Source organism: Anomaloglossus baeobatrachus, chromosome 4, assembly GCF_048569485.1.
Source record: "Anomaloglossus baeobatrachus isolate aAnoBae1 chromosome 4, aAnoBae1.hap1, whole genome shotgun sequence".
NCBI classification, from domain to species: domain Eukaryota; kingdom Metazoa; phylum Chordata; class Amphibia; order Anura; family Aromobatidae; genus Anomaloglossus; species Anomaloglossus baeobatrachus.
The window spans coordinates 307,399,289-307,423,042 of NC_134356.1; the positions used below are offsets into that span (position 1 = coordinate 307,399,289).

The 23,754-nt window shown below is 46.2% G+C and overlaps 1 protein-coding gene across 2 annotated transcripts in view; it reads right to left on the reverse strand.

Moving 5' to 3' along the window:
• The window catches only part of ANO6 (anoctamin 6), a 238,152-nt gene that overhangs the window by 83,558 nt on the left and 130,840 nt on the right, over positions 1-23,754 (reverse strand). For both annotated transcript variants that reach the window (XM_075344964.1, XM_075344965.1), the window contains exons 6-7: positions 19,041-19,154; positions 4,254-4,369 (exon numbers count right to left, since the gene is read on the reverse strand). In XM_075344964.1, the coding sequence (XP_075201079.1) occupies positions 4,254-4,369; positions 19,041-19,154 (230 nt within the window). The remainder of the gene's footprint in view (positions 1-4,253; positions 4,370-19,040; positions 19,155-23,754) is intronic.

A 23,754-nucleotide genomic window follows, 5' to 3' on the forward strand; every position in this document is an offset into this window, starting at 1 on the left:
TTGGAAGCTGTCCAGGGACCTACCACCACCCCCACCCACACAATACACCTTGGGCGGCCCTTGGGACGGGGACGGAGCCGGGGCCTTGGGACGCTGAGGGCACATGGCCTTGAAGTGTCCAGGTAGGTTGCACTGGTGGCACCGTCTTGGCTCTGCCACGGGCCTGGAGAGGGGAGTTGAGGGGGACACCCCCTGCAGTCTAGGGGCAGGTGGGGCAGTCGCAGAATTCATCTTACCCCCTCTCCAGGTGCTGCTGGTGGCTGCTCTCCTGGCCTCAGGAGCCCGATTGTTGGTGTAGTCATCGGCCAGGGCAGCTGTAGCCGTGGACCCCTTTGGCTTCTGGTCTCGGATGAACTGGCGGAGATCCTCAGGGCAGTTCCACAAGAGTTGCTCCGTGATGAACAAGTCCAGGATCTCCGGTCCGGTGGAAAGCTGCAGGCCTTGGGTCCAGTGGTCGGCAGCTCGGGCAAGTGCCCGCCTGTGGTCAGCCCAGGAGTCCTTTGGTCCCTTCTGTAGGCTCCGGAACTTCTTGCGGTAGGACTCTGGAGTGAGGTTGTACTGTTGGATCAGGGCCCGCTTGATGGTGTCGTAGCCCTGATCTGCCTCAGCAGGCAAGTCCCCAAGGATTTCCAGGGCCTTACCCCTTAAACGGGGGGTCAGGTATTTGGCCCACTGGTCCTTGTCCAGATGGTGCTGCAAGCAAGTCCGTTCAAAAGCAGTCAAGAAAGAGTCCAAGTCTCCATCCTTCTCCAGCACTGGGAAGTCCTCAACACGGACCTTTGGAAGTTTGGTGTTTTGAAGGTCACATGTGGCTGATGAGGGCCGGAGCTGAGCTAGCTGCAGCTGGTAGTCACGGTCTGCCTGTCGCTCTCGCTCTCGCTCTTCACGCGCTGCCTGCCGCTCCGCAGCCTCACGCGCTGCTTGCCGTTCCGCAGCCTCAGCGTCACGCGCTGCTTGCCGCTCCGCAGCCTCAGCGTCACGCGCTGCCTGTCGCCCACGCTCGGCCATGAGTATCTCGTAGGTATCCCGGTCTCCAGCCATAAGCCTGGCCAAGGCAGCTTGAAGGAGGGCCTCTGCACCTCTCAGGCCGGAGGGATTGGCAAGTGGTGATCTGCGGCACGCTGCAGAGCCAGGTGATTCACTGTCCATTTCAGAGCGGAGGGCTGGCATCTGGCTCGTTGAGGACCCTTGGGCGAGCTCCTCCTCATTTTGTCCAGCAGTGCCAGGTTGTGCGATGTCCTCTGCAGAGCTGTTCTCTGGCGTCTGGCTCCTGGAGGACTCGTGGACAACCTCCTCATCGTCTCTGGCCTTAGCATCGGCCATTCCTTTGGCTTTGCTCCTGGTGCTCTCAGCCATTCTTGCAGACTTTTGGTCACTGACACAGAACTGACACCTGATGCCTCCACACACCTTACAGTATCTGCACTCTGACACTCTAGTGTTGAGCTAGTCTGAAGACCCCAGCAGCCACAGCTGCTGCAGGCAGTCTTTAGTGTCTGGGAGTATGGGTCTCACACTCACACACACTATTATCTCGATCCCACCGCTATGCCACCAATATGTCACGAACCACCGGGAGGGGTCACTCAGAAATCCCCCGCGCTGGCTACCAGTACGTCACAATCGGGGGGTAACAAGTGGGGGTCCCCCTCCTTTATACCTCCCGACAGACAGGCAGAGCACGTGACGCGCTCTCTAGCGCCCCTCTTATAGTCAGGCCAATTATGGAATTGCCCGACAATAAGCAAGGAGGCCGCTATACTACTTATGCCGATTATTGAAGGGTCCCCGGTGAGAGTAGGGTATATATTCCCCCGACCTCCGCGGGCGGAATATATAAAACCTCCCCGAATCTCACTGGCCTCCCCACAATAATCCTTGGCACAACTCGCTGCCACCAACCGCTTCACGGTAACTATTAGCCGAACACACAGACGTGGGATTCAAGATCGAGATAACAGAACAGCCCAAGATTAATTATATAATTTAATCAGCCTAAAGCACACTAGAACTACAATATATACAATAGGGAATCTACAGAATATACATATGTCAGAGTACAGTTACAAGCAAAGCATGGGTTACAAACAGGCATACACAGTTCCAGCAGTTACCTTGTGCGTCTGGCCACAGGGGGGCGCTGTAGGCCAGGTTTCTAGGATCCTTCCCACAGATGTTTCCTACACGTGACCCCCAGCGAAAGAACCCTGGAAAATGGCCGAAGTAGGGTTATCAACCTGGGCAAATCCAGGTCCCCTCCTACCTTAGTGACCTCAGAGGGAGCACTGCTCCACCCCTGGCTGGAGTTATGGACAATCCACAACATGGAATATGGGCCATAACTTTGCCTGGGAGCGTCGTAGGCGGACGCCAATGCTCTCATTGTGACAGTTATGAATTTAGCTACAGAATGAGAGGACTCATGACTCGTCTACTAGTTCCCCATTGGCTGATATCACGCCTGGGGTATTTCCCAAGCTCCCGCTCCCATAAAAAGGGTGTGCCAGCATCGTCCGCATGCGGAGACACCATTTTTATGGTTGCCATATTTATCGGAAATATGGCTTGCGAGATATGAACCATTTTTTACTGGAGTCGTTCTGTCTGGATACTTCCAAGCTTGCTAATTAGATAGCAGCTCCTACCACAGGGTCACGGCAGGGAGTCCTCCTGTGTCCATTGTTCCCACATCATCTCATCTCCATATCACAGGAGATGGCCATGGAGGTGTAACACCTTCACAGATGCTGGACATTGAGAACAAGAAGGGAGGGGGGCACTGCCAGGGAGTGATGAGCGATTATGACTGGAAGTCATAATTCATCTTCATATCCCGGGATTTGCCTCACAGTTGCATTGACTATAGGAAGCTGGATTTGCAAAAAAAGAAATCTGTCCAGGTCATAATGACTTTGCACATGTCTCTGAAGAATGCAAAATGCTAAATAGGTTGCACACGGCGGTGTGAGTCAGATTAACTAACATGGTGCAAGTTACAAAGTGTAGCTGTACTTGGCATTGTTTTCCAGCACTTTCCCAAACAGAAAATGACAAAAACATTGCATGAATTTATTACACTTTATGTAATCGAAAATCAAAACCGCCCTTAATGCTACAGAATATGATTGTTCGTAAACCTCAAAGGGGGTTTCCACTACTTGTACAATTCCTTTTCAATCCATATGCTTCCCCCTTTAGGATAACAACAGGCTACTTTCACACATCAGTTTTTTGCCGTTAGGCACAATCCGGTTTGTGCCTGATGCAATGGATCTGTCGCAGATTGTGGTAAAACTGATGCTATGGATCTGGTAAAAAAACGGATCCGTTGTAGCGGTTTGTACTGAGAATCCAGCTGTGGCCGCGGGTAACCTGAGTGGCCAGTATCAGCAGATTCTTGACAATAATGTGGAAGAATCAGTGACGAAGTTGAAGTTACGCAGGGGATAGATATTTCAGCAAGACAATGATCCAAACCACCGCTCCAAATCTACTCAGGCATTCATGCAGAGGAACAATTACAATGTTCTGGAATGGTCATCCCAGTCCCCAGACCTGAATATCATTGAAAATCTGTGGGATGATTTGAAGTGTGCTGTCCATGCTTGGCAACCATCAAACTTAACTGAACTGGAATTGTTTTGTAAGCAGGAATGGTCAAATATACCTTCATCCAGGAACTCATTAAAACCTACAGGAAGCGACAAGAGGCTGTTATTTTTGCAAAAGGAGGATCTTCAAAATATTAATGCCACTTTTATGATGAGGTGGCCATACTTTTGAACCGGTCAAATTTTGTTTAAATGCGAATTGCACATTTTCTGTTAGTACAATAAACCTCATTTCAATCCAGAAATATTACTCAGTCCATCAGTTATTAGATATATGAAACTGAAATAGCTGTTGCAAAAACCCAAATTGTTATAAAGAAAAAAGGTTAACATTAATAGGGGTGCCCTAACTTTTTCATATGACTGTAAGACTTGGCTATGGCAGAAACCACTGTAATTGGAAGATTTGGCTGATTTTCTTTTATGTATAGAGGGCATTAGGATAAATCCAGGATGAGGAATCCAGATGCTGCATGAAGCAAACACAATAAAAGATACAAAAACAAAGTTCAAACAACAATTATTATATAAATTGCAGAGCGGTACCAAAGTTCTTATTGCTAAAATCAAGTTTTAGTGTAGAAACCAAAATTTCTAATTTACATGAATCTCTGCTTGAAGTAATTTACTAGTTCTACCTACCTTACAAAATCCAATGGCTGTAACTTGTAAAAACTAAAAGGATGGGCCCATTCTCTGTATAACAGATATCTTTCATTGGGGCATCTGGGGTCTTCAGACTTGACATTAAACCTACACTGCAAAATAAAGGAACAATGCAGATAAGGTACAGAGGTTAAACATCTGGGCTCCAATTCTTCCTAAAAAAAAAAGTGCAGATGATTCATGAATTTTGCACAAAGTCCAAATATGTGTTTGTTTCTACCTTCAACAGCTTTTGTAACTGCACAAAGTAGCACCCAATGCAAAATGTTGGAAAATTGCACAAAAATAACTGGTGTACATAAAAACACTCAAGGTGTGACGCTAGAGTAGAGTTGTGCCAAAGTCTGCACCCATTTCAAAAAGTCGCATTTCATAAAGTGGTCTAAAGCATTTGGAAAAGCCACATTTACGTGAAATCAGAAAACCCCAACTTGTTTGTGTACTGGAGCAAAATAATGCCGGAACAGGTAAGTGCCTTCTCCAATCTGTTCCCACAAAGTTTTGAAGCATATGATTTTACAAAATGTCTTGGAATACTGAAGCATGAAGTTGGCACAATGCAGTAAGGTAAATTAAGCTTCTTTCGGCAAACACAGACTCATCCATCATACAGAGAAGCGGCCATGGAAACTCATCCTAAATGCTTCCACTCTTAAATTATATTGCTCACAGTTTACTGTGAAATATTCATGGGAGTGGGAATTTGTTGAAAACAGGCTTGAATTGAGTGAGTTGAACTACCCTTACTTTCACAAATGTTAGTAAAGGCAGACAGCACGGCTAGAGGTTGAATTTTCTATACCTGCGCCAATGAGACTGAATGAAAATCCTGAAATCATAGATTAATACACGTCTCAATACTTTTCTCCATATACTGGCATACTGGGTATGGGGACGCTTACTAGTCTGCAGTTACACAGCCCCATACAGCTGAAACCAGAAGTTTACCTACATTATCTAAAAAGACACATCTGCATGTTTTTCTCACTATCTGACATGAAATCAGAATAAACCTTTCCCCTTTTAGGCCACGCACGTTCATCTCAGGTACACAGAACCCATTTTCTTTTTGAGTGATATAACGGCTGAAAATTCCCATCCTATTTGTACTTGAGTATAATTGTTTGTACAGATGAAAGAGGCATCTTCATGGATCTGGAAATTGCGCCCAAGGATGATCCAGACTTGTGCAAGTCCACAATTCTCTTCCTGAGATTTTGGCTTATTTCTTGTGACTTTCTCATGATGTTACACAAAGAAGCGGTGTGATTCAGGTGTGTATTAAAATACATCCACAGGGGTGTCCAGGATGTTGTGCTGAGATGACGTGGGGAAGAGGAGCTCTCGCCGACCTTCAGCTTGAATAAGCATTATAATTAGCAACCAGCTCACCCAATGGCTTCTATTATGGGCCCCCGGAAAGCAAAGGCCGCGCAGCAAGCACCGGTGGCCTCTCCGCATCACAGCACAGCGCTGGACGCCTTTCTGGGTCTGGAACAGGCCCCAGGGGAGACTCAGGCGCCATCTTTCCTGGAGCATGGGGAAGAAGCGGCGGCTCCACTATGCTCTGCCCCGCAGCAAGAAGAGGAGGAGGTGGCGAAAGGAACGCCGGGGGGAGAGAGGGGAACACAGACGCTGAGCCACCAAGGGATACCCTCACCCAGCCGACCTGCTTTTCCTCGGATCACCCGGCTCCACGGTCGTCAGCACAGGAGCACAAGGTAATAGCAAGAGGTACAGATGGGTCCGTGGGGCATTCCTATTCCCAGCCAGGAGAAGAGGGTACCTCTCTCACAGCTAAAAAAAAGCTCTGGGATGGGGAAACTTGCCACCTCCTTCAGGGCCTCAGAGTGGAGACTACTCCCCCCATCCTCCCCAGCAGCAGACCAGTAGCTCAGCAGCGTCTGCTGCAGGAGGGAAATTTAAAGGGCCAGACACATCCATTATGGACTGGCAGAATTTCATTAACAAGCTACCTACTAAAGAGGACTTTCAATGCCTCATTAACGAGGTTAAAGCTACATGCAGGTGAGAAATAGTAGAGGTGAGGTGGGACCTGCAGCACCTGTTTGGCAGAATTGAGTCTCTGAAAGAGGAGCACAACACCAGAACCCATGTCACAGAGTTGCCTAAGCTGGCCATCACCGAACAAAAGACCATAGAGGACATGCAATCCCACTTGGAAGACCTTGATAACAGGGGGCGCCACTGTAACATTCGGGTGAGAGGGGTTCCGGAGTCGGATGGAGGATCGCAGTTCTATATTGCAATCTATCTTCAATGATGTTCTGGATGCCCCTCCTACCAACACCATCAAATTGGACAGAGCACATAGGGCACTACAGCCGAAGAATCATTCTGCCCACCCCAGGGATATCATCTGCTGCGTTCGTGACTTCACAACCAAGGAGCTGATTATGTCCAAGGCCAGAGTCAGGAGCAAGGCACCCGTCTTCGGTGGCAAAGAGATTGAGCTCTTTACGGATCTTTCACGTAACACGTTGCAGAAGCGAAGGCACCTCAAACCCCTTTTTACAAGCCTGAAGGAGCACCAGGTCCCATATCGTTGGGGCTTCCCATTCGCCCTGTCTGCACGCAGAGGTGATAAAATGGCAACCCTGCGCTCTCCAGCAGATATCACCTTGTTTTGCGAAGCCTTGGACATACCAGCTGTCCAAGTCCCAGACTGGGATTTTCAGCGGCTGGAGGGCCCGCCGCCCCCCGTGCGGTCTAGGGTGGGGAGTGGTAGGCGTGGGGCTGCAGGGGGGAAGGGAAGAGGCCGCAGGTCACCCTCCTCTCCCAGCCTCCGCTGAGGATACCCTCTGACCTGAGTTGGAAACAGCGCCATTTGTCCTTTCGGGTCATGACGGCGAAATACGATGCTTGATACAGTGACTCTCTCCAGTGTGGGTTGCTGAATGTCCTTTTTTCCTATAACGGTCCCCTCTGTCCTTTTGGATGCCCCGGGGGGAGGGAGGTCATTTCAACCGTGCCGTGTGAGGGGGGTGGGGGGGTCGGCAGGGGCTTGGACTCCTCGCAGGAGATGGTGGGAGTGTTTTTTCCTTTTTTCTCTGTTTTTGAACGGGCCCGCACCCACTGGACTGCCTCTTCTTGGTAGGTTTTTGGATAGTGTGTTGGGCGTCTCTCTTAATCCGGATGGGTTGGGGAGCCCTCCTTTGGGCAACTCCTTGCTGGGCTAGCCTCTTGGGAATTTATGTCACTGGTTGTCACACTTTGATGTTTTTGATGTATTCGATTTTTGCTTTTTTCCAGGTCTGTCCTAGTCTCCCCCGTCTCCCGATGTTTCTTCCCTATGTGTTTCCTCAGGTGCCACTCGTTCCGGGGATTCCGGGTGGTATGGTCCTTCGCCGACTGGATAATTTCTTTTGGCATATTACATCTGGGTGGCCACATCCTCGGACAGACCACTAGCTTCTTTTCCTTCCTATATCTAAGATATGGCTCGCATTATTTCTCTTAACGTGAAGAGTTTGAATTGACCCCGCAAAAGGAAACTGCTGCATGAACTAAAAGCGTCAGGGGCGGACATAGCCTTTATACAAGAAACACACTTTGCAGAGTCGAATACATTTAAATTTGCGGCCCACCACTTTCCCACGCATTGTTTGGCACATTCAAATTATAAAAGGGGACAGTTGGCCATATTATTATCTTCTAACTGTCCTATTCAAATCACAGGCTCTCATTGCAATCCAGAGGGTAGATATGTGATCTTGGAGGGCCTCATGGGGGGATCCCCGCACATACTGGCTAATATCTATGTACCCAACGAAGGTCAGATATGCTTTCTTGAGAGGGTCCTTACACTGATTGGTGGGCTAGCACCAGCCTCCATGGTGCTGGGCAGTGATTTTATTATCCCTTTTTCTGAGATATCTGATTGGCTTTCTGTGGATGGACACTCCCCTTCGGGTGTCTTGAGAAATCTGTCCCGGGACTTTCGTCGGCTCATTAGATCAGAAGCTCTATACGATGCGTGGAGGGTGGACCATCCAGGGGAGAGGGCTTTCTCCTTCTATTCTCATCCCCATCAAACGCACACCAGAATTGTTTTTATTTTTTATTAATTCACAGTTGTTGGGGCGCCTTGAGAGGGTTGAATTGGACCCTATTACGTGGTCAGACCATTTTCCTCTCATCATAGATTTTGGGTGGGACAGTCCTCGATCTAGACCTTATCATTGGCGCCTTAACGAGTTCCTGATCAAGGACCCCGACATCAAGGCCTCATTACATAAGCAGTTGGTTGAATTTTTCCAGCTGAACTTGGGCTCGGTCTCATCACCAGCAGTACTCTGGGAAGCCCACAAGGCTGTGATGAGGGGCCATTGTATTAGGGAGGGAGCCAGGGTTAAGAAGAGGGCTACGGCCCAGCGAGATTCCTTAACGGCTGAACTTAAGCTTTATGAGAAGAAGCTCTTAACCGCCCCTTCCTTGACTGTCCCCCGCAGAGTCATTAGTCTTAGGGAAAGGCTGAAGGATTTGGCAATTGGTAGAGCTGAAAAGTTACTAACCTTCTCTAAACAGAGATACTATGAAAGGGGCAACAGGGCTCACACCTTGCTTGCCCGTCAACACAAGGAGCGTGCTACGTCCTCCTGTCCCCCGGCTTTGCGCGACGAAAGGGGCACGATACATTAACATCCCGCTTCAATAGCTGACATCTTTCTTAACTACTACAACAAGCTTTATAATCTTCAGGTCCCTCCGGGCGGGGACTCACGTGGGGCTGAGCCGTTGGAGGACTATTTCTCTGCCCTTGAGCTCCGTTCACTACCTGATGGAACGGCGGAAGCTCTGGGTGCGGCACTCTCCATAGAAGAGTTGGAGTCGGTTCTGAAGCCTCTGCCGCACGAGAAGTCACCTGGCCTGGATGGATTCACTTACTTATACTACAAAGTGTTCGCTAAGGAGCTGCTCCCACATTTGGCCACCTTATTTAATTCTTTCTTAAAAAATAACCCTATCCCACAAACCATGCTACACTCCCATCTAATTCTCCTTCCTAAGCTGCCCAGGGATCCCCTGGACTATACCAATTATAGGCCAATAGCTCTTCTGAACGCCAACTTGAAGATGTTCACAAAGCTGCTGGCGACTAGACTTAACCGTTGGTTGCCCCAACTCGTGCACAAAGACCAGGTGGGTTTTGTCCCTTGCCGTCAGGGGGGGACAACACCAGGAAGGTAATAGACTTGGTGGACGTTGCGAATCGGAGGAAACAGCAGATGTTTGTGTGGAGTCTTGATGCGGAAAAGGCTTTTTATTGCCTCTCGTGGCCTTTCCTCTTCAAGACATTGGAGGTCTTCGGGATCTCGGGTGGTTTCATGCGCGCTTTAAAATCCATGTATAGCACCCCAACTGCATCTATCAAGCACCAGACAGGGGTGTCCCTTGTCCCCCCTCCTTTTTGCGTTGTGCATTGAGCAATTCGCGACTTCGGTTCGGCGTAACCCAGACATCTTGGGGATTCTCTTTGGGAGTAAATCATTTAAGATCTCGCTTTTTGCCGTCGATGTACTCCTTACACTTACTAATTTACATATGTCCCTTCCAAACCTCTTGCGCACCCTGGGCAAATATGGGAACCTTTCGGGGTATAAAATCAACTCCAGCAAAACAGAGGCAATGCCATTGAATCTCGATCCAGTGGCGCTAGATTACCTGCGATTGAACTTTAAATTCCGTTGGAACATGGACGTGGTCAGGTACCTTGGGGTTAATCTTCTTATGACTCCCTCTATAGTCTCAACTTTTCTCCCCTTTATTGTGAACGGAGGGCCCTTCTGAGTAAATGGATGCCCCGCCCCCTCTCTTGGATGGGGCATATTGCGGCGGTAAAGATGAGCTTGCTACCCAAGTTATTATATTTTTTTGAAACCCTTCTGCTCGGGGTTCCGGTGAGGGAATTGAAGGCGCTTCAGGCAGCTATCCTTAGGTTCATCTTGTTGTGAATACATTTGAATTAGATTCCAGTTTGGTGTTCCCTCTTGTGGTCAGTGCTGGTAGTGCAGTTGACTTGCTGAATGGGAACCAGCCCGCTGATTAAAATTGGCAATCATAGTATCATAGTATCATAGTTTTTAAGGTTGAAGGGAGACTCTAAGTCCATCTAGTTCAACCTGTAGCCTAACATGTTGATCCAGAGGAAGGCAAAAAAAACCCCAATGTGGCAAACAAGTTCCAATGGGGAAAAAATTTCCTTCCTGACTCCACATCCGGCAATCAGACTAGTTCCCTGGATCAACACCCTGTCATAAAATCTAATATACATAACTGGTAATATTACATTTTTCAAGAAAGGCGTCCAGGCTCTGCTTAAATGTTAGTAGTGAATCACTCATTACAACATCATGTGGCAGAGAGTTCCATAGTCTCACTGCTCGTACAGTAAAGAATCCTCGTCTGTGATTATGATTAAACCTTCTTTCCTCAAGACGTAGTGGATGCCCCCGTGTTCCAGTCGCAGGCCTTGGTGTAAAAAGATCTTTGGAAAGGTCTCTGTACTGTCCCCTCATATATTTATACATTGTGATTAGATACCCCCTAAGCCTTCGTTTTTCCAAACTAAATAACCCCAAGTTTAATAACCTGTCTTGGTATTGCAGCCCACCCATTCCTCTAATAATCTTGGTGGCTCTTCTCTGCACCCTCTCCAGTTCAGCTATGTCCTTCTTATATATCGGTGACCAGAATTGTACACAGTATTCTAAGTGTGGTCGCACTAGTGACTTGTACAGAGGTAGAACTATATTTTTTTCATGAACACTTATACCTCTTTTAATACATCCCATTATTTTATTAGCCCTGGCAGAAGCTGCCTGACACTGTCCACTAAAGTGAAGTTTACCATCCACCAATACACCCAAGTCTTTTTCTGTGTCTGTTTTACCCAGTGTTCTACGATTAAGTACATAATCATAAATGTTATTTCCTCTACCCAAGTGCATGACCTTACATTTATCTACATTAAACTTCAATTGCCACTTCTCAGCCCAATCCTCCAATTTACATAAATCTCCCTGTAATATAAAATTATCCTCCTCTGTATTGATTACCCTGCAGAGTTTAGTATCATCTGCAAATATTGAAATTCTACTCCGCATGCCCCCAACAAGGTCATTTATAAATATGTTGAAAAGAAGTGGGCCCAATACTGACCCCTGTGGTACCCCACTATGAACTGAGACCCAGTCCGAGTACGTACCATTAATAACCACCCTTTGTTTCCTATCACTTAGCCAGTTTTTAACCCAGTTACACATATTTTCCCCTATCCCCATTATTCTCATTTTATATACCAACCTTTTGTGTGGCACCGTATCAAAAGCTTTTGAAAAGTCCATATACACAACATCCACTGCATTTCCCTGGTCCAGACTTGAACTTACCTCTTCATAGAAGCTGATCAAATTAGTTTGACAGGATCGATCCCTCATAAACCCATGTTGATACTCTGTCATAAGGTTATTTTTCTTGAGATACTCCAATATAGCATCTCTCAAGAAACCCTCAAGGATTTTACCAACCGTAGAGGTTAAACTTACCGGCCTATAATTTCCCGGCTCAGTTTTTGTCCCCTTTTTGAATATTGGCACCACATTTGCTATGCGCCAGTCCTGCGGTACCGACCCTGTTATTAAGGAATCTGAGAAGATTAAAAATAATGGTCTATCTATCACAGAACTCAATTCCTGTAGTACTCTGGGGTGTATGCCATCCGGGCCCGGAGATTTGTCAACCTTAGTGATTTCGAGGCGGCGGCGTACTTCCTGCTGGGTTAAGCAGGTAATATTCAAGTGTGAATTTATGGTATCACTGGTCATGTCATCTGCCATGGCATTTTCTTGTATAAAAACCGTAGAAAAAAAGTCATTCAGCAGGTTGGCTTTACCCTCATCCCCTTCCACCATTTCACCAAGACTATTTTTAAGGGGGCCAACACTATCGCTTTTCAGTTTTTTACTGTTTATGTAGTTAAAGAATATTTTAGGATTATTTTTACTTTCTCTCGCAATGAGTCTCTCTGTCTCAAACTTAGCTAATTTAATTTGCTTTTTACATATTTTATTTAATTTTCTATAATTATATAATGCCTCATCACTACCTACCCTCTTTAATTCTTTTAAGGCTTTCTGTTTTTCTTTTATTGCTTCCCTTACAGCTCTATTTAGCCATAGGGGTTTCCTCCTATTTCTAGCATGTTTGTTCCCATAGGGTATATTTTCTGCACAAGCCCTATTCAGGATGCTCATAAAAGTCTCCCATTTGCTTTGTGTACTTTTATTACTTAGTACATCATCCCAGTTTATTGCACTAAGATCATCTCTCAACCGTTTAAAATTTGCTTTCCTGAAGTTTAGTGTCCTTGTAGCCCCTCTACTAGACATCTTACTAAAGAATACATGAAAACTTATTATTTTGTGATCACTATTCCCCAAGTAACCCCCAACTTGTATATTTGATATGCGGTCTGGCCTATTGGTTAGTACAAGGTCTAGTAGTGCTCCCCCTCTTGTGGGGTCCTGTACCATTTGTGAAAGGTAATTATCTTTCATTGTTATCAAAAATCTATTTCCTTTGCTGGAACTGCAAGTTTCTGTTCCTTAATTTATATCAGGATAGTTAAAGTCCCCCATAATAATTACCTCTCCGAGACTCGCTGCTTTATCAATTTGCTTTATGAGGAGATTCTCTACCTCTTCCATAATATTCGGCGTCTTATAACACACCCCTATCAGTATTTTATTATTCATTCTCCCCCCCCTTATCTCCACCCATAGGGACTCTACATTCTCAGTACCCTCACATATGTTGTCACGCAGGATGGGTTTTAAGGATGATTTTACATATAGACACACACCTCCCCCTCGCTTATTTGTACGGTCATTCCTGAATAGGCTATAACCCTGTAAATTAACAGCCCAGTCATAGCTCTCATCCAGCCATGTCTCTGATATCCCCACTATATCATAATTTTCTTCCAACAATATTAATTCTAATTCCTCCACCTTATTTGTGAGGCTTCGGGCATTAGTGTACATTAGAGGCCATTCGGATTGGGCCTATATAACTGAGTAGTATTCTCTTGTTCCTAGCCAGTGCTCAATGTATCTCCTGTGTGCTAAGGATATTCTGAAACCAGCCCTTTTCTGTGTCTACCAGAACTCCTCTCAGATAAGTTGGTCTTTGTACCTCTGCTTATGATTTTCCCTTTCTTGTTAGTTTGCCTGTGTGGAGTTCTTGGTGGAGTTGGATCATTCCCTGCTGGGAGTATCTGTGTACCTTGCTCCATGTTCTGCTATATAATGTGTTTTGTCATGCTTGGTACAAAATTCAGTCCCTCTTCTATATCAGTGTTTCTCTTGGATCCCAGTAACATCAGAGTACTGAAATAGTGGGGGAGAGCCTGTGTAGGCTCAGTATTTTTCCATATTAGACGTGCTGGTATTTACTAGGGTTTTTACGGCTGCAGTCAGTGCTATTTCCTATCCTTTCCTATGCAGATAGTTTGGGCCTCATCTTTGCTGGATCTGTTCTCTATCTACGTATTGTGTTTTCTTATATCACCGTAGTCTTTACATGTGGGGGGCTATCTAAATCTTTGGGAACTACTCCGAGGCAGATTAGCTTTTCTAATATTTCTCTCTGTAAGAATATTTAGTTCTCCGACTTTGTCGAGGTGACCAGGTAATCGTAGGCACGTCCCACGGCTACTTCTAGCTGTGTGTCAGTATTAGGTCTGCAGTCTGTTAAGGTTACAGCCACTCTGGTTATTTTTTGGGTTTCCGAGTTATTGTCCTTTTTCTGATCCTCCTCGGTCACTTAATAATAACACATCTGGTGCAACAGGCGTCTGAGTAGCTAGGAAGGTGTTGACGGCGCATAGGAGTAGGGGTGGGCTGTCCATCCCAGACATTCTAAAATACTATTGGGCTACCCACCTTAGGAGGATCCCTTGTTGGGTGTCCCTTTGGGCATACAACAAGTGGACCGAGATAGAGAAACTTTGGCTGGCCCCTATACATCCAAACTTGCTCTTATGGCCCCCAGCCCGATGTGACTCCTTCCCCCCTCTCCTGGGTCCTATGCAGTTCACTAGGGACCTTTAATCATATTGTATGAGGAGATTTCCACTGGAGTCTCCTTGCTCCACTCTGGTGTCCTTCATATATCAACCTTTGCTCCCAAGTAGTCTAGAATCGGGTATGATGCATCCCTGGCTCAAAGCGGGTCTATTCAGATGTGCAGATATCATAAACTGAAACACAATGCAGATCCACTCTTTTGAGTTTCTTGAGGACAAATTCTCCCTTACTAATTAAGAGTTTTTCCAATATCTGCAGATCAGAGACCTGGCCGGCTCTTTGTTCGGCAGGGCGGGGGCCTCCATCCCCACAGAATTTGAGAAAATTTGTAAGAGGGGTACTGAAACCAGGGGTCTGATCTCGAAAATCTACATGTTGTTATCAGAACCACAGGGCGGATCCAGAGGGAACTTCCCTTATATGCGGAAATGGGAGTCTCTTGTGGAGGAAGGCACATTCTTCCTCAGGAAGGCGCAGAAATATGGAGTAATGCCGCCAAGACATCAATATGCACTTTGTATAAAGAAAATATCTACAAAATATTGATGTTCTGGTATCATATCCGAACTTCCTTCCTGGCTTGGACCCCTCCATCCCCACTTGTTGCTGGAGGTGCGGTAGGAGCATGGGCAATACTTTTCACATATTCTGGTCCTGTCCGAAGATAACCCCTTTTTGGGAGCTGGTCAGGAAGCTAATCCACAAAGTTTTGTACATAGAGGTAGACCTCGACCTCCTGATTTATATTATGTGTCTTGGGGTTAAGGGCATGGGAAGGGTGGCCTCTAAGCTTCTGACCCACATCCTCACAGCGGCCCGGTGCCTAACTGTAAGAAACTGGAGGCAGTCGGGAACCCCGTCTCTGCAGAGCCTCAGGAACAGAATATTGGATGTCAGACGTATGGAGCACCTCACGGTATTACTAAACGCCAGTGGAACGCTTTCAGGCGGTTTGGTCACCTTTGGACTATTACGCGGCCGGTGAAGGCCTGTAGGACTAAGTTCCAATGGTTCTACAAATTACACCAGGCTTTCTGACCCCCCCTTTTTGTCTTTTTCTTTCCCCATCTTTCCACTTCAACTTTCCTTAATCTCACCTTCTTGTCTTGTCTGTGTACGTCTAGGTTCGTAGGTTATTGTTAATTTATTTATGATCATTATAATTTGTATGGCACCCATCAGGCCATAGCAGCAATATGCCTCAGATTTGAGCATTTCACCAGGTTCTCCACATTTGTTTGTGGGGTAGGTGTTACGGCAAAGAAAGTTACCAAACTAGTTTTGTAATTCTTACATGGTCATTGTCATGATTGAAGTTAAAAAAAAATAAATAAATAAAAAAAAAAAAATACATCCACAGGTGTGTCTCTAATTAACTCAGATGTTGTCAATATTCCTATCAGAAGCTTCCAAAGACATGACATCATCATATGGGCTTGTCCCATATTGTTTAAAGGCCTAGTACTCTCAGGGGTACTTTGCACACTACGACATCGCAGGTGCGATGTCGGTGGGGTCATGTCGAAAGTGACACACTTCTTGCGTCGCTCTCGACATCGTAGTGTGTAAAGCCTAGATGATACGATTAACGAGCGCAAAAGCGTCGTAATCGTATCATCAGTGCAGCGTCGGCTAAAATCATAATTATGCCGACGCGACGGTCCGATGTTGTTCCTCGCTCCTGTGGCAGCACACATCGGCCAGAGCGACGTCGCAGGGCAAGGTGAGTGCATGTGAAGCTGGCGTAGCGATAATTTTCGTTACGTCAGCTATCACCACATATCGCTGCTGCGACGGGGGGCGGGTACTATCGCACTCGGCATCGCAGCATCGGCTTGCGATGTCGCAACGTGCAAAGTACCCCTCAGTGTATGTAAACTTTTGACTTTGCAGAAAGTAATAAAAATGCATTAAAACATTCTCTGTCTCTCATTATTCTGGCATTTGACAAATATAAATCATTTTGGTTCCTAATTGACCTAAAACAGGAGCGGTTTATTTTAATTTCATGTTGGATAGTGAGAAAAACATTCAGATGTGTCTTTTTAGATAGTGTATGTAAACTTCTGGTTTCACTATATACAGTTAGGTCCAGAAATATTTGGACAGTGACACAAGTTTTGTTATTTTAGCTGTTTACAAAAACATGTTCAGAAATACAATTATATATATAATATGGGCTCAAAGTGCACACTCCCAGCTGCAATATGAGAGTTTTCACATCCAAATCGGAGAAAGGGTTTAGGAATCATAGCTCTGTAATGCATAGCCTCCTCTTTTTAAAGGAACCAAAAGTAATTGGACAAGGGACTCTAAGGGCTGCAATTAACTCTGGAGGCGTCTCCCTCGTTAACCTGTAATCAATGAAGTAGTTAAAAGGTCTGGGGTTGATTACAGGTGTGTGGTTTTGCATTTGGAAGCTGTTGCTGTGACCAGACAACATGTGGTCTAAGGAACTCTCAATTGAGGTGAAGCAGAACATCCTGAGGCTGAAAAAAAAGAAAAAAATCCATCAGAGAGATAGCAGACATGCTTGGAGTAGCAAAATCAACAGTCGGGTACATTCTGAGAAAAAAGGAATTGACTGGTGAGCTTGGGAACTCAAAAAGGCCTGGGCATCCACGGATGACAACATTGGTGGATGATCGCTGCATACTTTCTTTGGTGAAGAAGAACCCATTCACAACATCAACTGAAGTCCAGAACACTCTCAGTGAAGTAGGTGTATCTGTCTCTAAGTCAACAGTAAAGAGAAGACTCCATGAAAGTAAATACAAAGGGTTCACATCTAGATGCAAACCATTCATCAATTCCAAAAATAGACAGGCCAGAGTTAAATTTGCTGAAAAACACCTCATGAAGCCAGCTCAGTTCTGGAAAAGTATTCTATGGACAGATGAGACAAAGATCAACCTGTACCAGAATGATGGGAAGCAAAAAGTTTGGAGAAGAAAGGGAACGGCACATGATCCAAGGCACACCACATCCTCTGTAAAACATGGTGGAGGCAACGTGATGGCATGGGCATGCATGGCTTTCAATGGCACTGGGTCACTTGTGTTTATTGATGACATAACAGCAGACAAGAGTAGCCGGATGAATTCTGAAGTGTACCGGGATATACTTTCAGCCCAGATTCAGCCAAATGCCGCAAAGTTGATCGGACGGCGCTTCATAGTACAGATGGACAATGACCCCAAGCAAACAGCCAAGCTACCCAGGAGTTCATGAGTGCAAAAAAGTGGAACATTCTGCAATGGCCAAGTCAATCACCAGATCTTAACCCAATTGAGCATGCATTTCACTTGCTCAAATCCAGACTTAAGACGGAAAGACCCACAAACAAGCAAGACCTGAAGGCTGCGGCTGTAAAGGCCTGGCAAAGCATTAAGAAGGAGGAAACCCAGCGTTTGGTGATGTCCATGGGTTCCAGACTTAAGGCAGTGATTGCCTCCAAAGGATTCGCAACAAAATATTGAAAATAAAAATATTTTGTTTGGGTTTGGTTTATTTGTCCAATTACTTTTGACCTCCTAAAATGTGGAGTGTTTGTAAAGAAATGTGTACAACTCCTACAATTTCTATCAGATATTTTTGTTCAAACCTTCAAATTAAACGTTACAATCTGCACTTGAATTCTGTTGTAGAGGTTTCATTTCAAATCCAATGTGGTGGCATGCAGAGCCCAACTCGCGAAAATTGTGTCACTGTCCAAATATTTCTGGACCTAACTGTATAGCAAGATTCAATGCACTATGTTATGACTCCTTTAATATCCAGAATTAGCTTTTTTCAGAAGTCTGTGCTTTAGGAGCACTACTGTAGCATGCCATCAGTTGTATTAGACTTCATCCCATACATGTCTAAATGAACTTTTAGGCACCTACTGCTAATTGACTAGTTGTCCTTCCATGGGTAACTTTTTGTAAAGTACTACCTACTACAATCCATAAACACCCCACAAAATCTGCCATCTTGGAGATGTGTTGACCGAACTGCTCAAATCCATACAGTAAAGTGAATATGTCATCGGGTTTTTACTATCCCTTCTCAGAGCAGTATGATACAGTGGCAGAGACCCTCATGCCAGAGATGTATCACTTTCTGCGCTGCCTGCTGCAGTTTTACCTACTGCAGATCTAATAGTTCTCCAAATGCTGAGCTTTGTATAACCCCACCCACACCACTAATTTGAAGCTTGTTCTGAATACTGTCCATAGGCAGAAACCTTCCAATCGGTGCTGGGAGTAGGGTTATACAGAACCTTATGAATATGGAGGTCTACATGGCAGGTGGTACACTAGTCCTATAGTGATAAAATCACTGTTTTATCAGCAGGAGTTTATCAAGCCTGCAAGGAAGTGATACATCCCTGGAATCAGGGTCTCTGACTGTACATTATGTTGCTCTCAGATTAGGTGACATAAACCTGGTGACAGATTAACTTCTAAGGAATAAAGAGGTCTACATATACATATGGATTTACATATTGCACATACTATACTATTGAATATGTATTATATTTATATTATTTGTTTATACAAGACAAATATACATTATAATGATATTAAGGGTCTAGAAGAAAACCTTATCCACAAAAAAGCAGTCTAGAAAATTCTCTGAGAAAATCTACCATCTTATTTAAACATCTTACATCATGAAGGGGAAACGCCGCCTTGTAAATTCCAGAATCCAGCAATTTGTTGATGCCAAATTTTTTCACGTTTTCCTTCACTGCATATTCAACACGAGACAGAATGAACTGAACCTGCAAATATGAGATCACAGTTATGAAAAATATCTAAAACAATGCTTCTAGAAATTACCGGTTGTATTCATGCAAAACTGGAACTGACATGTACCCTAAAAGTAGGTGACACTCCTTAATAGGGGGTTTAGCAATTCAATGTTGCACTTATAACGATAAATACCATTTTGTGTTACAAAAGAAAAGTATCAGAGTGATTCCTTGACTTTTTTTTTTCTCTAAAGCAGGGGTGGAGAACCTTTTCTACTGCCGGGGGCCATTTGGAATTTTCTACCAACCATCGGGGGCCACACCAAATCATCCACTTGAAAATTACCCTGCTATATTTGGTCAAACAATTAAAGAAGTTGTCCAGTTACCAAAACTGATTTTTTTTTTTCTGATAAATCTTGCTAATATGTGCCCCTCAACACATATATTATGTTTTTTCAGCAAAATTACCTTTTATTGTGCACTAGCAGCACACGGTCATTGCTGGCTCCAGCTCTGATGGGGTTAATCTCTCCTCTGACTTCCTGTGTTCAGTTCCTACAAGTCCCAGAATTCTTTGTGGCTCTAGGGCGGTGTCTGGCTTATCTAACACACCCATTGTGTCTAATACACCCACTCTGCTCCCACCCAAACCCTCCTTCCTGCCTCTTCCCTGTGGATGCACTGAGATCAATCATACAGAGACAGCAGCAGCTCTACACAGCCAGGGGAAGAAAGTGTGCGCGTATATACAGTGTATGTGTATATACAGTGTGTGCGCGTATATACAGTGTATGTGTGTATATATATAGTGTATGTGTGTATATACAGTGTGTGTGCGTATATACAGTGTGTGTGCGTATATACAGTGTATGTGCGTATATACAGTGTGTGTGTATATACAGTGTGTGTGTGTATATACAGTGTGTGTGTATATATACACAGTGTGTATGTGTGTGTGTATGTCATACTCACCTGTCTGCAGGGTCCGGGTGCCATGCCTGCTTCCAGCCCCTGTCTCGGTACCGCCGCTCTGGCTGTGTGCAGTCTCCCCGGGGCATGTACGAAGCTTGCAGGACCTGGCGGTGGATCACCTGATGCAGTCACCTGACGCATCAGCTGATCGATTCTCGTGGTGTCGCCGGCTTTTTCGCGCCCGGCCGGCTATCAGCTGATCCTGCCGTCAGGGGACTTCATCAGCTTATTACCGGCAGCTCCTGCAGTGATGGGCCAGGATCAGACTCCGCTGCAGGAGCTACCGGTAATCAGCACAGACGTGAGTATTTATTTATTTTTTTTTTTTTTTTGCACTGATGCTTCAGCTGATTGTATAATCGGCTTTTATACAATCAGCCGATGTGTCATGTGATTCACATCCTTTATCCTGACACATCATCTGATCGCTCTGCCTTCCAGCAAACCGATCAGATGATATTTGATCCTGATTGGACGGCGCGGGACCCTAACACAGGATTACTGCGGAGGGGGGTTTATTTCAATAAAGATGGAGTCACTAATTGTGTTGTGTTTTATTTCTAATAAAAATATTTTTCTGTGTGTTGTGTTTTTTTTTTTTTTATCATTACTAGAAATTCATGGTGGCCATGTCTAATATTGGCGTGACACCATGAATTTCGGGCTTAGGGCCAGCTATACCGCTAGCCCTAACCCCATTATTACCCAGCGAGCCACCCGGCATCAGGGCAGCTGGAAGAGTTGGATACAGCGCCAGAAGATGGCGCTTCTATGAAAGCGCCATTTTCTGGGGTGGCTGCGGACTGCAATTCGCAGTGGGGGTGCCCAGAAAGCTTGGGCACCCTTCACTGTGGATTCCAATCCCCAGCTGCCTAGTTGTACCCGGCTGGACACTAAAATTAGGCGAAGCTCACGTCATTTTTTTTTAAAATTATTTCATGAAATTCATGAAATAATTAAAAAAAAAAGGGCTTCTCTATATTTTTGGTTCCGAGCCGGGTACAAATAGGCAGCTGGGGGTTGGTGGCAGCCCGTACCTGCCTGCTGTACCCGGCTAGCATACAAAAATATGGCGAAGCCCATGTCATTTTTTTTTCTTTTTGGGTAAAAAACTGCATACAGTCCTGGATGGAGGATGCTGAGCCTTGTAGTTCTGCAGCTGCTGTCTGCTCTCCTGCATACACTAGTGAATGGAGGATGCTGAGCCTTGTAGTTCTGCAGCTGCTGTCTGCTCTCCTGCATACAATGAACATTTTGAATAAGGAAATGACATCAGACCTTTTTTTTTTTTTCCATCAACAATCTTTAATGGCATTGTGCACTGATTAAAAATGCAGTGAGCAAAAACGCAGCAAAAAAGGCACCAAATCGCGGCAAAAACGTGACATGCAGCACCGCAGGTGTCAGAGCAGAGCAAGTTGGTGACATGCTCTGCTCTGACACATAGTGTGCTGCATGTCACTGTCTCCACTCTGGGACTTGTTGTGCAGGTGACCGGATGATACATGTCACTAACTGCCCCACTCTGTGATTTCTGCTGCATAGTACCAACTGTATACACTCTCACCTGCACAACAAGTCCCATAGTGGAGACAGTTAGTGACATGTAGCATCCGGTCACCTGCACAACAAGTACCAGAGTGGAGAAAGATAGTGACATGCAGCACACTGTGTGTCAGAGCAGAGCATGTCACTGTCTCCACTCCGCTGACCTCACAGCCCGTACACGCTGCGATGGATGCAGGGGGACACAGAACAAGTAATTAGCCGACACTGGAGTCATCTGATTACTTGGGATGAATTGAGCAGTAAAATGCTCTGGTGCTCGATGGGCGAAGCCCATGCCGATTTTTTTTTAAAAAAAATTCATTAAAAATAAAAAAACAAAAAAAATCACATTGTTTGTGGGCTCCCGCTGCATTTTCTATTGCTAAGGGTAACCAAAGCAGCTACTGGCTGCTAGCCCCCGCTGCTTGGTGTTATTTTCACTGGCAATAGAAATGCAGGGAAGCATTTTTTTTTTATATAAAGATTTTTCCCTGAAAACGTTTTTAAGAAAATGACGTGGGCTTCGCCATATTTTTGTATGCTAGCCAGGTACAGCAGGCAGCTACGGGCTGCCCCCAACCCCCAGCTGCCTAGTTGTACCCGGCTGGGAACCAAAAATATAGAGAAGCCATTTTTTTTCATGAATTTCATGAAATAATTAATAAAAAAAAAAAAATGATGTGGGCTTCACCAAATTTTTGAGTCCAGCCAGGTACAACTAGGCAGCTGGGGATTGGAATCCACAGTGCAGGGTGCCCAAACTTTCTGGGCCCCCCACTGCGAATTGCAGTCCACAGCTGCCCCAGAAAATGGCGCTTTCATAGAAGCGCCATCTTCAGGCGCTGTATCCAACTCTTCCAGTGGCCCTGGTGGCAGGTGGCACGCTGGGTAATAAGGGGTTAATACCAGCTATGTTTTACCAGCTGGTATAAAGCCCGAGATTCTTAATGTCAGGCCAAGTTTAACCTGGCCATTAAGAATCTCCAACAAAGGGTTTAAAAAAAAAAAAAAAGGACATCACACAGAGAAAAATACTTTATTAGAAATAAATACACAGACACAGTAGGGACTCCATGTTTATTACTCCCTCTCACCCCTCCACGATGGAGAGATTTCTGTACTGACCATGCCAGGAGAGAGCGAGGAAAAGAGAGCGAGCGGGGGGGGGGAGAAGAGAGGGGGGGAGAAGAGAGGGGGGGAGAAGAGAGGGGGGGAGAAGAGAGGGGGGGAGAAGAGAGGGGGGGAGAGAGGGGGGAGAAGAGAGAGAGGGGGGGGAGAAGAGAGAGAGGGGGGGGAGAAGAGAGAGGGGGGGGAGAAGAGAGAGAGGGGGGGGAGAAGAGAGAGAGGGGGGGAAGAGAGAGAGGGGGGGGAAGAGAGAGAGAGGGGGGGAAGAAGAGAGAGAGGGGGGAGAGAGAGAGATGGGGGGAGAAGAGAGAGAGGGGGGAGAAGAGAGAGAGGGGGGGAGAAGAGAGAGAGGGGGGGGAGAGAGAGAGAGGGGGGGAGAGAGAGAGAGGGGGGGAGAGAGAGGGGGCGTGAGAGAGAGGGGGGGGAAGAAGAGAGAGAGGGGGGAGAGAGAGAGAGGGGGGGAGAAGAGAGAGAGGGGGGGAGAAGAGAGAGAGGGGGGGAGAAGAGAGAGAGGGGGGGGAGAAGAGAGAGAGGGGGGGGAGAAGAGAGAGAGGGGGGGAGAAGAGAGAGAGGGGGGGGAGAAGAGAGAGAGGGGGGGGAGAAGAGAGAGGGGGGGGGAGAAGAGAGAGGGGGGGAGAAGAGAGAGGGGGGGGAGAAGAGAGAGGGGGGGGAGAAGAGAGAGAGGGGGGGAGAAGAGAGTGAGGGGGGAGAAGAGAGCGAGGGGGGGAGAAGAGAGAGAGAGAGGGGGGGAGAAGAGAGAGAGGGGGGGAGAAGAGAGAGGGGGGAGAAGAGAGAGAGAGGGGGGAGAAGAGAGGGGGGGAAGAGAGAGGGGGGGGAGAAGAGAGAGAGGGGGGAGAAGAGAGAGGGGGGGAGAAGAGAGAGAGAGAGGGGGGGAGAAGAGAGAGAGGGGGGGAGAAGAGAGAGGGGGGAGAAGAGAGAGAGGGGGGGGAGAAGAGAGAGAGGGGGGAGAAGAGAGTGGGGA